General features: G+C 34.6%; 1 protein-coding gene across 4 annotated transcripts in view; it reads left to right on the top strand.

The window, feature by feature from the left end:
• Positions 1–11,869, top strand: part of TTC21B (tetratricopeptide repeat domain 21B) — a 35,369-nt gene extending 23,500 nt beyond the window's left edge. For all 4 annotated transcript variants that reach the window (XM_040070166.2, XM_040070168.2, XM_040070169.2 and 1 more), the window contains 9 exons: positions 282–392; positions 1,530–1,611; positions 2,367–2,517; positions 2,915–3,076; positions 3,519–3,714; positions 5,362–5,586; positions 8,133–8,253; positions 10,508–10,575; positions 11,516–11,869. In XM_040070166.2, coding sequence (XP_039926100.1) covers positions 282–392; positions 1,530–1,611; positions 2,367–2,517; positions 2,915–3,076; positions 3,519–3,714; positions 5,362–5,586; positions 8,133–8,253; positions 10,508–10,575; positions 11,516–11,593 — 1,194 coding nt within the window. In that variant the 3' untranslated portion in view covers positions 11,594–11,869. The remainder of the gene's footprint in view (positions 1–281; positions 393–1,529; positions 1,612–2,366; positions 2,518–2,914; positions 3,077–3,518; positions 3,715–5,361; positions 5,587–8,132; positions 8,254–10,507; positions 10,576–11,515) is intronic.
• Positions 11,870–12,017: the final 148 nt, after the last annotated feature.

The following is a 12,017-nucleotide window of genomic DNA, read 5'->3' as shown; positions in this document are numbered from 1 at the left end:
ATACTGTTGTCTTCAGAGCAATACTATCTGAGCAGCCTTGTTTTCAATATATCTTTACAATATCCCTCAGAAGAAGAAAAGTTCTGTCTGTTTTAAGAGGTGAGGGAAAGAAAATGGATTACACTAATTGACTGAGAGCCCACAGGAAACAGCAGAAAAGGCTCTCTCTTTAGTGGAGATAAAATTTTTCCCTAGAGCCCTATGATAGCAGGTTGATACTCAGAACTGAACCAACTTGCTTTATCTTTGAATCACATACAGTTAAATATTTTACTGTACAGGCAATGTTGGAACTTGCACGTTTATATCTTGCACAAGACGATACTGATGCCTGTCAACATCAGTGTTCCTTACTGCTGAAGAATGACCAAGATAATGAAGCAGCAACGATGGTATGTGCTGTTGTAATAATCCTGCATCAATGCTTTTTGAAGTTTGTATGCCTGCAATATGATATATTCATAGAGCACTACCTTTTAAAAAGTCTACAGCTTTGTCATTTCAAAATAGAAGTGAAAAATCCATGGCAACAAAATGTTTTTGTGTTTATGCCACCTGATGTTTCAATATAAAGTTTCTGGCAATCATAGCCATTGTTCTATCTCAATATAAAATGAATCTTTAGAAGTAAAGGAAAAAGTAATTGCAGTAAGATTGGATAAAGTATGGCTCCATGCATGTTCTATTGATAATTGGCTAATACTCAAGGAAGAAGCTATTTTTCCAGCACAGTAATATTAAAACAAATATTTTTTTTAAGTGCTAGAAGAAAAGAACTATGTATTTAAGGTAATTTTATAGTGTCATTCAACATTAGTTAATCATATTCCTACTTAACAAGTTTTAATCACAGCTGCAGGTTCTGGTCCAGGGCTTGCATACTTCTTGGCCTGAAAGACAGCTCAATAGACTGAGCAGCTTGTGATGTAACACACTAGGAGCAAAATTCTTTCATGAGGGGACTGATTTATTTTCTCATAGCAGTCTAACTTCTGAAATTTGTTCTAGTATGGTACATGAACAGAAGTAATAGCACTCTTGTAATATGTTATTAAATCTACTGTATATTAGCTAACTATCAGTGGAGGGAAACTGAAATTGGGTAACTTGTTTTACCTTCCCTGCTGAAGTGAGCTATAATCTTTCTTTTTCCCTAACTTTAAACTAACTTTGCTTTGCCATGTGCATGATCTGCAGTTATTGGAAATAAAATTAGGAGTAAAACTATGCAGTGGTAAAAAACCATATTTGAAAGATATGGCAGACTACTTAATTACCTTTTAATTTTTACCTTATGTGAAAAGGTGTTCATGTACTTGTTCATTATTACCCACGTGTGTTGTATATTGTGTTTGTGTTCCAGAGAGTAATAAAAATTCCAAGTGACTTCTTGTGCAGCTCCTGCAGCACTTTAAAGCTGTAGTTATAGCTCTCTGCATAACCAGAGTTCATTATTTATGATTTGTATTTTACATTTTCACTATTTATAATATCTTGTTTTGTTTTCTCTAAATTGTTCAATGCTGTAGATGATGGCTGATCTCATGTTCAGGAAGCAAGATTACGAACAAGCTGTTTTTCATTTCCAGCAGCTCCTGGAACGCAAGCCAGGTGAATATTTAGCAATGATACTTTTAATTTGTTCTGATACCTAGTTCTAACAAAAGACATGAATAAATAGCTGAATAAAAATTCTTTGCTTGATTAAAAAGAAATGTTTTATTTATAATGCAGTGGATACTAAAGCCAAAGACCATCACCATATATAAAAGCATAAAGATATTTTAGAGGAATATGATAAAAATGGTTTCTCAGAGATACAGTAATTTACTTTGCTGCAATAATGTGCATAGTTTACCTTAAGCCAGATACAAATAGGGTGTTATTTACTTGTTCACTGTAAAGCACTTTCTTTTGTATTAAAAATGTCAAGTGCATGAACACAAAGGTAATATTTTATTTGAAGACTAATAAAAGAAACTTGTCTTGGATAGCAGTAAGTTTTTTTTTAGCGATTTTCAAGATGGGACCAGAGAGAAAGCTACTAAAATCTACTAAAATTTTACTGTAAAGAATGTAAAGCTTTCTAATGGACTTGGAAAGAAATTGCGAGAATGCTGCAAATGGTTTTGAGTGCTTTTGAAAGTGAGGTACAATTATACTTCCATAAAAACCTGTATAAAGATACTGCAGGTATCACTGGACATCTTCATTTTTGTATCTGAGGTTATTATAAAATATGCCTTACGTATTAAATCATATCTTATTTTTATATGTGAAAAAAATTAAGGCAGGCTCTTTATTTCTTAACTTATTCATATAACAAATAAATAGAATTACAGTGTCCTAATTATTTGTATATTTAGATAACTATGCAACCCTCTCTCGATTAATTGATCTGTTAAGAAGAGCCGGGAAGTTAGAGGAAGTCCCAAGATTTCTTTTAATGGCTGAAAAACATTCTTCCCGAACAAAGCTTGAACCAGGATTTCACTACTGCAAAGGACTGTATCTTTGGTACTTGGCAATTATAATTAAGATAAGATTTATTTGACTATGTAGTATAGATTTAAATTAATTTTCTTGTTATCCATTATCATTTAAAGGTGCTATGTTGATTTAATTAAGGTGTCAGGATTTAAGGAAATTCTCAGTTTCTCTGAATATCTCAGAATGTTCTTCCAGGTTCAGTAATGTAATACTGTTTATCCTCACATTTTGTAACTTGTTAGATAATTTTTAGTTTGCAAAAACAAGTTCCTTGCAATAGTATGCGTGCTGTCCAAACCTTGCAGCATCAGTGTGTGTAAATGGGTCATCTGTTTTTAAATACTTGGGTTTCTTGGGATTTGGGTGGAATTTGGAGCAGACAATTTTACTTGCCTGGCTTTAAATATTTTAATTATCCACGTAGGTACACAGGTGAACCAAACGATGCACTGCGGCATTTTAATAAAGCTCGAAAGGACAGTGACTGGGGACAGAATGCAGTCTACAACATGATTGAAATTTGTTTGAACCCAGATAATGAAACTGTGGGTGGAGAAGTCTTTGAAAATCTCGATGCTGACATAGGGTAGGTGAATTAAATAAATATTGTCTGTGTTATTCTGTCATCTCCTTCTGCTAGAAGAAGTTCTAGCAGTTTAAATTAAGGCACATTGTCTGCCCCTTGACAATGTGCCTTAACTTAAATTGCTAGAACTTTGAGATCATCTAGTGCTTTGAGTATTCTGTGTTATCGTGAGAGACCATTCTATACTGTAATTAGTGAGTCTCAAGCAGAAAATGTAGATTTTCTCTGGAATGCTGGTCACTTCCTGGTAACTGTTACAATCAGTTTGTTGCGTTGGAATTGCTGTTGTTGAAGAGAGTCAATGTAGAATTCCTATATACCAGAGAGAGTCATTTTTCTACAAAATGGCATGTCTTTAGCACAGAAGTAGTTCTCACTTGTAATTAATTTGGTGCGTATTTAAAAAAATAAGCTTCTATGAACTTTTTTTTTCTGATAATAGTAATTCTACCGAGAAGCAGGAGTCTGTACAGTTGGCTGTAAGAACAGCAGGAAACCTGCTGAAGGAGCTCAAGCCTCAAACAATTCAGGGTCACATTCAACTGCGAATCATGGAGAATTATTGTCTCATGGCAACCAAACAAAAATCAAGTGTTGAACAAGCACTGAACACTTTCACAGAAATAGTTGTGGCTGAGGTTAGTAACCTGTCTCATTTCCTCACTCTTCCCTTTCATACTTAGTACATTTTTTTACCTAGTCTTGTAGTTATTCAGCAGCAGTGGCACATGTTAGTGCTAGTTGCTCTAAGGATCATTTTCCTATCAAAGGATATTTCATATAAAATTTGAAAAATATATTTCTGAAATAATATATTTTAGAAGTTTTTAGTTGAATTGCAGATTTAGAACACAACTAAATAAATGCATTAGCATTTCTAGTTACTGAAATCTGAGTAGGCTCTTTGGTGGTTGGGCTTGTTTTTTAATTCCCAGGCTTGCCAGCAGTGTGTCTTATGATGTAAATCTATACAGTGCTTCATGGCAATTTGACAGAATTTAGACTGCAGGACAAGATTATCCATTCCCTTAAACTTCATCCTTATAATAGAAATCTTCAATATTTTAGATCTATTTTTAGTTATTAGGATTAATATTGGATGTTCCTGTTACCAGCAGCTTTCAACAGATTTTATTTCAGCAGATGTAGAAAGATTTAGTCCACGAGGATGCTATAAAAGGTGTAAGTTACTCCTGGTCTTTAACTGTGTGCTGAGCTGCACCTTGTCTGAGGCAAGTGTACTGAGGCTGATCTTATGTGAAAGGCAGTTCTGGGAATCACAGGCAAGGTGATCCTCTGCCTCCAGTATTGGCTTCCCAGGCCTGCTCAGAATTCATCTGAGATCCTGTGAATCTGGCCTCTTTTTCACATGGTGACAGCTCCACCAGAAAGAATGCTGCAGTTAATTTATTCTTCCCTCTAGGGTTGCATTAAAAATAGAGCTTTAATCTCTTCAGACTTCCAAGGTTATTGATCCATGATAGGTGTGGCTATTGAGGGAGAAGGGGGATGAGCTTATGATGCGGAAGGGGAGCTTTTGGTGGGGGCATTTTTTTTTTTTTTTTTTTTTTTTCTCCCCAACACACTATGACAAACGTATTTGTAGCACAACCTTGGAAAGAGATGTAGAGGCAGAATACCAACAGTGAATCAGGAGCACTGAGAAGGAGGAAGAAGCATTTCAGTTAGCTGCTGATAGAACTACTCTGTGCATTTAAGAGGCAGTGGCAAGATGAAGGCAGGATGTCAAAAATAGCACTTGTGCCAGGAATTCTTACTGCTTACTTTGGAGTCTCTTGCATAGAATGGTGGCTTTTAAGAATCCTGTTTGTTTCTATATAGCTCAGATACATACAGTTTAGACATTAAATTTTTAGGAGCTGTACACCTAATAAGAGGAATCAGAGTCCCTTTCACTGATATTTGACAGGCACTTCTACAAGTGAAAAATACCACTTTCGTTGTAACTTCCAAGTGACTCCAGATTTTATCTGAAGTATTTATTGGTATATAAAAAGTATAGCTCTTTAGTGGTATCTGATTTTTTTTCTTGTAAGATGAAATACCTGTGGATTTTTTTAGCATTTCTTGTGCCTGATGATTCTCTTGATTACAGAAATAATTGTAGCACTAGGTGCAAAACAAGTCTGTAAGATTAGATGCTCCATCTTTATTTCCTGAGATTTAGCTTTTAGTTGAGTTTTTAGAGTGAAGGTCTTACTTAAAAAAAAATTAAAATCAAAATCCAAAAAAGCACCAAGCAGTCCCTGTACTTTTTACTGTAGAAGGATCACATACCAGCACTTTTGGGAATGGCCACAGCCTACATGATCTTGAAACAGACTCCACGAGCCAGAAACCATTTAAAACGGATTTCAAAAATGAGCTGGAATCCCATTGATGCAGAGGAGTTTGAAAAGAGTTGGCTTCTGCTTGCCGATATATATATTCAATCTGCAAAATACGACATGGCAGGTGAACTTCTAAAACGATGCCTTCGTCATAACAGGGTAAGTCCGTGCACATTGAAAGTAACCTTAGTACCTTTCTATTTTAATTTATCAAAATGTTTACTTTTCCTTTGAAACAGAATTTTGAAATGTATTTATTTGTTCATTTGTCTGGTATTTCACTTACTAAGGAGAAGTAGACCAAAACAAGACAGGAAACCGGCAACTTCACACTGGAGTGTGAATTCTGCTTAGTCATTTTTATTCATGTTCCATAGCAACTTACGCAAGTTTCAGCTGAGGGGACTCTGAAAGCTTGGAGTGTTTATGAAATGTCAGAGATGCATTTTACTGAGTCTCACAAAACTGATGAAGAAAGATGTGGCTGTATAAACTTTGGAGACTTGCTCCATTTACTGAGATGGTGTCTTCATAACTTACGTTTTTAAAAGTTTATGTTCATAAGCCTGCTATAGTGCAGGATTATTTTTTTTTAATGGTGGTATTAATCTTTTTCTGTAGCACTACTGTCTGGTAGATTGTCAGGGGACAGGGTCTAATGTGTGTTTACCTCAGGGTTCCTGCGCAAGCAGACTGCACAATACCCTGGTTTGACTATGAGAACAAGCGCAGATCTTAGCTTGTGCTTATTTTTCATTTCGATCAGCAAAAAGCTGATCATGTTCTTCTGTCTTGACTTTCCTTCACGTCCAGTGGGCTGGTGTTCCGTACACACTATGCTGCAGTTTCAGGGTACTGTTTAGAGAGCACAGATTTGGTTTAGAAAAGGACATGATGCTTATACATCTTATTATTAATTCATTAGTATAGAAGGTTAGGTTCATTATTCACATTTTAGCAATTTCTGAGAGAGATGTTTTTTGAACACTTTTTAATTCTAACTATAAAATTGGGAGAGAGCTACAGCAGTTCTTGGCATAATGGCTATTATGTACTTCTGCAGAGAGGCCTCTCTAAAATAGGATGTGCTCAGTTTCAAAATCCATACAGCTGGAGGATAAACACGAGTCATCTCCCAAAACAAGACTTCTTTTGAAATAGATGAGCAGGTGTATACCTTGAAAGGTGCTTTGTTGCAGAAATTACCAAGTGTTAAAAGCACAGCCTACCAAGTAATTTGTTTTCTTCTAAAAATTTTGAGACCCCCTAAGGGACTTAGATAAACAGGCTCTGCTTATAGCAAGGAGGACAGCAGATTAGAAGTGTGTATATCTGGCTCCTTGCAAAGCAGCACAGGAAAGTGAGTGACTTCTCTCCAGATTGTATGCCAAGCTGGTAAGCAGCAATTGTGCTATACAAATAGATGTTGTCAATTCACAAGATGGTATTTTATGTCAAGACAGTCACCGATTTGGAAGACTTGATTGGATTGAGAAAACATGTTACTGTGATTCATTAGTTTTTAGGATTATTTTTAACAGAATCAAATTATTATATATATATATATATATATATATATATATATATATATATATAAAATTTAAGTAAATATGTTGAGTGAAAATTTCATAAAAGCCTAGTGTAATTTAATAAAGATTGTTCTGGATTTTAAAAGACTTAGGATTTGTTAGTAAGATCACAATGAGCAGACTATCTCTGTGAAATTGAGGCTTCTTACTGATTACTCGTCTTGATTTTGAACTTTTTGTTTTGTTTATCATACATGAGAGGGGAAGTATATTTTTATCCTCAACTTTCAGGCATTCCCATGCTGATCCCACTATGCTGTGATATGAAAGCTTTTTATCAGTTGAAAAGCCTAATTGGAAATAGTAAATTTAAAGATGGAAGGTAATTTATTTATCAATATTGTTTTGCCCTGTCTTTGTAAAAAAGGTGCATATGTTTTTCTCATGAAAATGTTTGACTTATTGGCAGGATGATAATATAAACTGCTTCTGGTAAGGGCATACAGTAGTTGGGTTTTTTATAAATTATTTTCCTGCTTTATGTACTAAATGTAAGATTTCTGCATGATTTACTATATCTTTCATATGAAGTTTTATTATGGAATTAGATAGATTGATATGTATGTAAGTAAGGCTAGTATTTTCAAGTAGTGCGTAATAGTTTTTTGGAACCTGCTTTTCAGTTGCTTGTGACTTCCTGCTTAGATTCATAAGACATGAAATACTTAATGGCTGATTTTTCTCTTTAGGTTTCTGGTGACTGTCTTTAAGCTTTAATTGGAAAGTTAAAATGTTAAACCATTTCCAAAAGAAAGCTGTGAACATACTTTCTTAAGAAAAATAACCAATATTTGTGTAAGGTACAACACTAGAGTTGAAATGCAGCTGTGTGGAGTTATTATGAACTGAGAGAAGTATCTATTTTTGTAGGAATTGTTGCAGTTGCAGTGGCCTCTGTGATGAACTCTGTACTTGACCTAGAGTAGTGCATAATTCCATCTAACTCATTTGTAACAGATACTTTAAATCAAGACTATTGTGTCATCAAAGTTAGGACAAGTATCACTTGTGCTTTCCAGCTGTATGGGTTTGGAGTATTTTAGCAATTAAGTTGTCAGCATTAATATATGCAAAGTTACCTAAATAAAATTTTGAATGAATATTTATATTTTGCAGTCATGCTGCAAGGCTTATGAATACATGGGATACATAATGGAAAAGGAGCAGGCATACAAGGATGCAGCAATAAATTATGAGATGGCCTGGAAATATGGAAACCAGACAAATCCAACAGTAGGCACGTATATATAACCTATAAAGTATGATTTTGGGCACTATGGTAGGAATGCAACTACCTTTTACTGGAAAGACTGCTTTTAATTTTCCATAGAAATAAAGTATCACTGTTTTTCCTCACATAAAACCCACAAATGTTTAAAGGTGTACTGAACAGTCACTTGGAAAGCCCCCATGGCAAGAGGTAGCAGCTTTATGATACTTCAGAAGTTTCTGCTTGCTGTTTTAGTACAAGGTTTGGTCTGAAACAGTTTTTGTTGGCTGTTTATGAACAACTTTCTCTGTATGTACAGTGTGAACTTTAAAAATGTATTTATAGTAATCTACTATATACTGTTTGTAGTAGAGAGTCTTCTGTAATTATATATATATGATGGTGGCAGGTCATTGATTAGTTTATTTCATTTTTGATTCAAAATTCAAATTATCTATATGGATCAGGTTTTATGTACATGAATGAAGATTTAAAAAATAAATTATTTTAAATGTCTTTAAATATATCTATTTTTAAAAAGATGGCCAACTGAAAACTTGAGGCACTAGTCAAGTTCCAGTTTGGATAATAAATTGAAATTTGCACTAAATAATCACATATTAAGACAGTTTAAACGTAGGAAACCCTTTGTGAAAGGGATACATAGGATAAAATGCCATTTTCTTACCCAACACATAGTATCTGTCCATAGGTCCCAAGGCTGGTGGTTGACACAAATTCTGTTCCAGGTTTTGGGATGTGTCTATTGCCCCTTGGAACTACAACTTCTAGTCTTTCATCTGTGCTCTTTCTTTGTGCCCTGTGTTTTTTTTTAGTGTTGGGATGAAACAATCTTTGGCATCTGCTGAAAATGCCATGTTTTTTAATAAAAGATTTTAACTGTTATGCTCATGAACTGCCAAACATTTTCCTTCTTTACCTGTAACTGCTGGATGCTGCAGTGGTTTGGTTCATGTCTTTATCTAATGTGACCTGTAGAATAAAGTAGTATTTTATTAATGGAACAAAATGTTTGTGGGTTAGCTCCTGCTTTTATAACACAGATAATTCATGGATGAATTATCAAAACTGAACATGTTGTGATTCATATGTACTGTGAGTCAAAAAATTAGGAGGGTCAAGCCAGAGGAAGGCTTATATCAAAACAAAAATAAAAATCAGTTTGAGTACAGTGATTTTTACTAGATGTTCCTGTTCTTGTAGACTGAGCCATGGTAGTTATTGCTAAAGTATTGCAATTCTTAATAAAATAAAAAGTATTAGAAAGAAGTTTTATTAGTAAAGAATTGTGATTTCTTGGGTTTGTACAAAACGTAGATCAAGACTTTTCATTTTTTATTTTGAAATCTTTTAGAGAGTGGTAATTCAAAAAATTACAGAACCTTTTGATGTCTAGATAGGAGAGTTTCTTAGTGAAATTAAACTGTGAAATAATTTTGCATACAAACGAGAGTATGATATTGGAGTTACTTTGTGCACTTGTTTCTAGTTTTGCATTACAGCATTGTGAGGATTGTCATGCATTATATCAAAAATGGTTAAAGCAGAAGAAATTTCCATCTGGCAAGTAAAGCCATGCAAACTGGTATCAGATCCTGTGTTTGCCAGTGAGGATAAGTTTAAAAATTAAAGATTTAAAATTTCAGATTTTGGAAATTGCATGCTTATAGTGTTTTTTGGTTTGTTTTTTTCTCAGGCCAGGTCTCTTCTCTGGGCTGATACACTTGAGCTTTACCTCTTAGGTTGAAAGTATCAGCCTCGCATGTTGCTTTGCGACTTTGCTATTCCACCTCACTTTTTATATCAGTGGTCTGCTGACTGTGGTACTGAATAACATTTTAATTCCCTAGTTTGTTATCCAATTTTTTGGTTTACTTTTCTCCTTTAATAATGCAGTTACCTTTACAGAGGGACAGTGTATTGCGGGCCACAATTAGAAACTGTGGGATACCATGGTAATTGAAAGGAGGCAGCCATTATGTATTCTCTCTGGTAGCACATGCTCTCCAGAATGATGTCTCCTTTTGATTCAGACATATCAATGTGTAAAGGACTTTTATTTATTACTTGAAGTGACTTTCAGTAGCAATTTTGATCACTACCAGGCTTATATGAGACAACAGTAGGAAAAAACCATACTAACTTTAGAAACACATGGTGACCCAAAATAAATTCAAATGTGATATTTTTGTTATTCAATACAGAAACTGAAATTGTTACTTTTCCTCTCCCTCCTCTCCCCTCACCCCTCTAATTACAGGCTACAAGCTGGCTTTCAATTACCTGAAAGGGAAGAGATATGTTGATGCAATCGATGTTTGCCATAAGGTAGAATTTGTATATGTGTTTAATACTCTGTCTCCTGTAGCAACATTCTTTTATATAATGACCCTTCTTTTTGGTTGAGTTTACATTTCTAAAATACATAGCTTAATGTCAGACAAGTGCCCTGTGTAGAAAGTTCTATTGAAATTAATATCCTCTTCATAATCTGCTCTGTCTTGAACTACATGGAACCAGATAAATAAAACTTAATATCCCTACACTATCATATGTGAAGAGATATTCAAATGGCACCACCTTCTTTTGGCCATGTGATTGCAATTTGATGAACACATAAAAAAATATAGCTGAAAAAATTTATCAAAACAAGTATTAGTATCAGAATACCCTGTTAGAAAGTAACTTGAGGTATTATCTTTGTACGGTCCAAACATAAGCAGAGCAAATGCAGAGTAAGAAGAAGGGCTAATATTAAAGAAGCAGAGGGAAAATTATTAATTATTCATATTAATAATAAAAGAAGTTTGCTTTTTTGGGGGAGAAATAAATATAATTAGGAAGGAAAAAATGAATGGAAGGATAAGAGAGAAGTGGAAATTGAAGGGAAGGTGAAGTAGGTAGAATATTCTAGGAAAGAACCAAGGGAGTGAAAACATAAAGGCAGTTCATCATTGCAGAGAAAGTGTGCTTAAAACCTCAGGAAAATCTCCAGAGGTCCCTTCTGATTCATGCATTTCAAGCTACCCAGCGGCTTTAGCCCTAGATCCTCATGTCTCTTGCACCAGGGTGAAATGACAGTGGAAATGAAGCAAAGTGTCTGATTGAGCTGGTTTTGACTTTCATGTGTAGTAGTCTCTATCCACAATTAAGTATTTGCATTCTTAAAACAAACTTGTCATGTTGTTATTTTAGTTTTAAAATGTGTAAGCTCAGTGATGAGGGGGATTATCAACTCAGAACTTTTGGGTGTTTTGTCTTTTGACAGGTTCTTAAAGCACATCCAAACTATCCGAAGATCAGGAAGGAAATACTGGACAAGGCCCGTGCATCTCTAAGAAACTGAATTTGTTTTCTGTATGGCTTGTGGAGATTTGTTAATCAGACTTTGGAAACTGTGAACGAAATACTGCCGTGACAGAGACCACGTCAGCAAAAAACATACTGTGGATATGATGAATTTAATTATTTTAGAGATCTGGATTTTTTTAATGAAAAATCTGCAACCCTGAGAGAAATTGTATTTGTTCTCATTTGGGATAGAATACCGCTTCCACGTGTGTTATGTAAAGTGTCATCATAACAGTGTTATCAGCATCATAAAAACATTTTAAACATATAACTCAACATTTTGTTGTGCTTATTTGAAGTAACACTAAGACAACAGCTTGTCTTATCTAGTGAAGGTGCGTTGTTAAAATGCTGGACTTCAGTTCATGTAAACCATTACTTCATAATTACAGTGTAATCTTTATTAGTACGGGTGTTTT

This window comes from Hirundo rustica, chromosome 7, assembly GCF_015227805.2.
Source record: "Hirundo rustica isolate bHirRus1 chromosome 7, bHirRus1.pri.v3, whole genome shotgun sequence".
NCBI classification, from domain to species: domain Eukaryota; kingdom Metazoa; phylum Chordata; class Aves; order Passeriformes; family Hirundinidae; genus Hirundo; species Hirundo rustica.
This window is presented reverse-complemented; position numbering and strand designations above follow the sequence as displayed.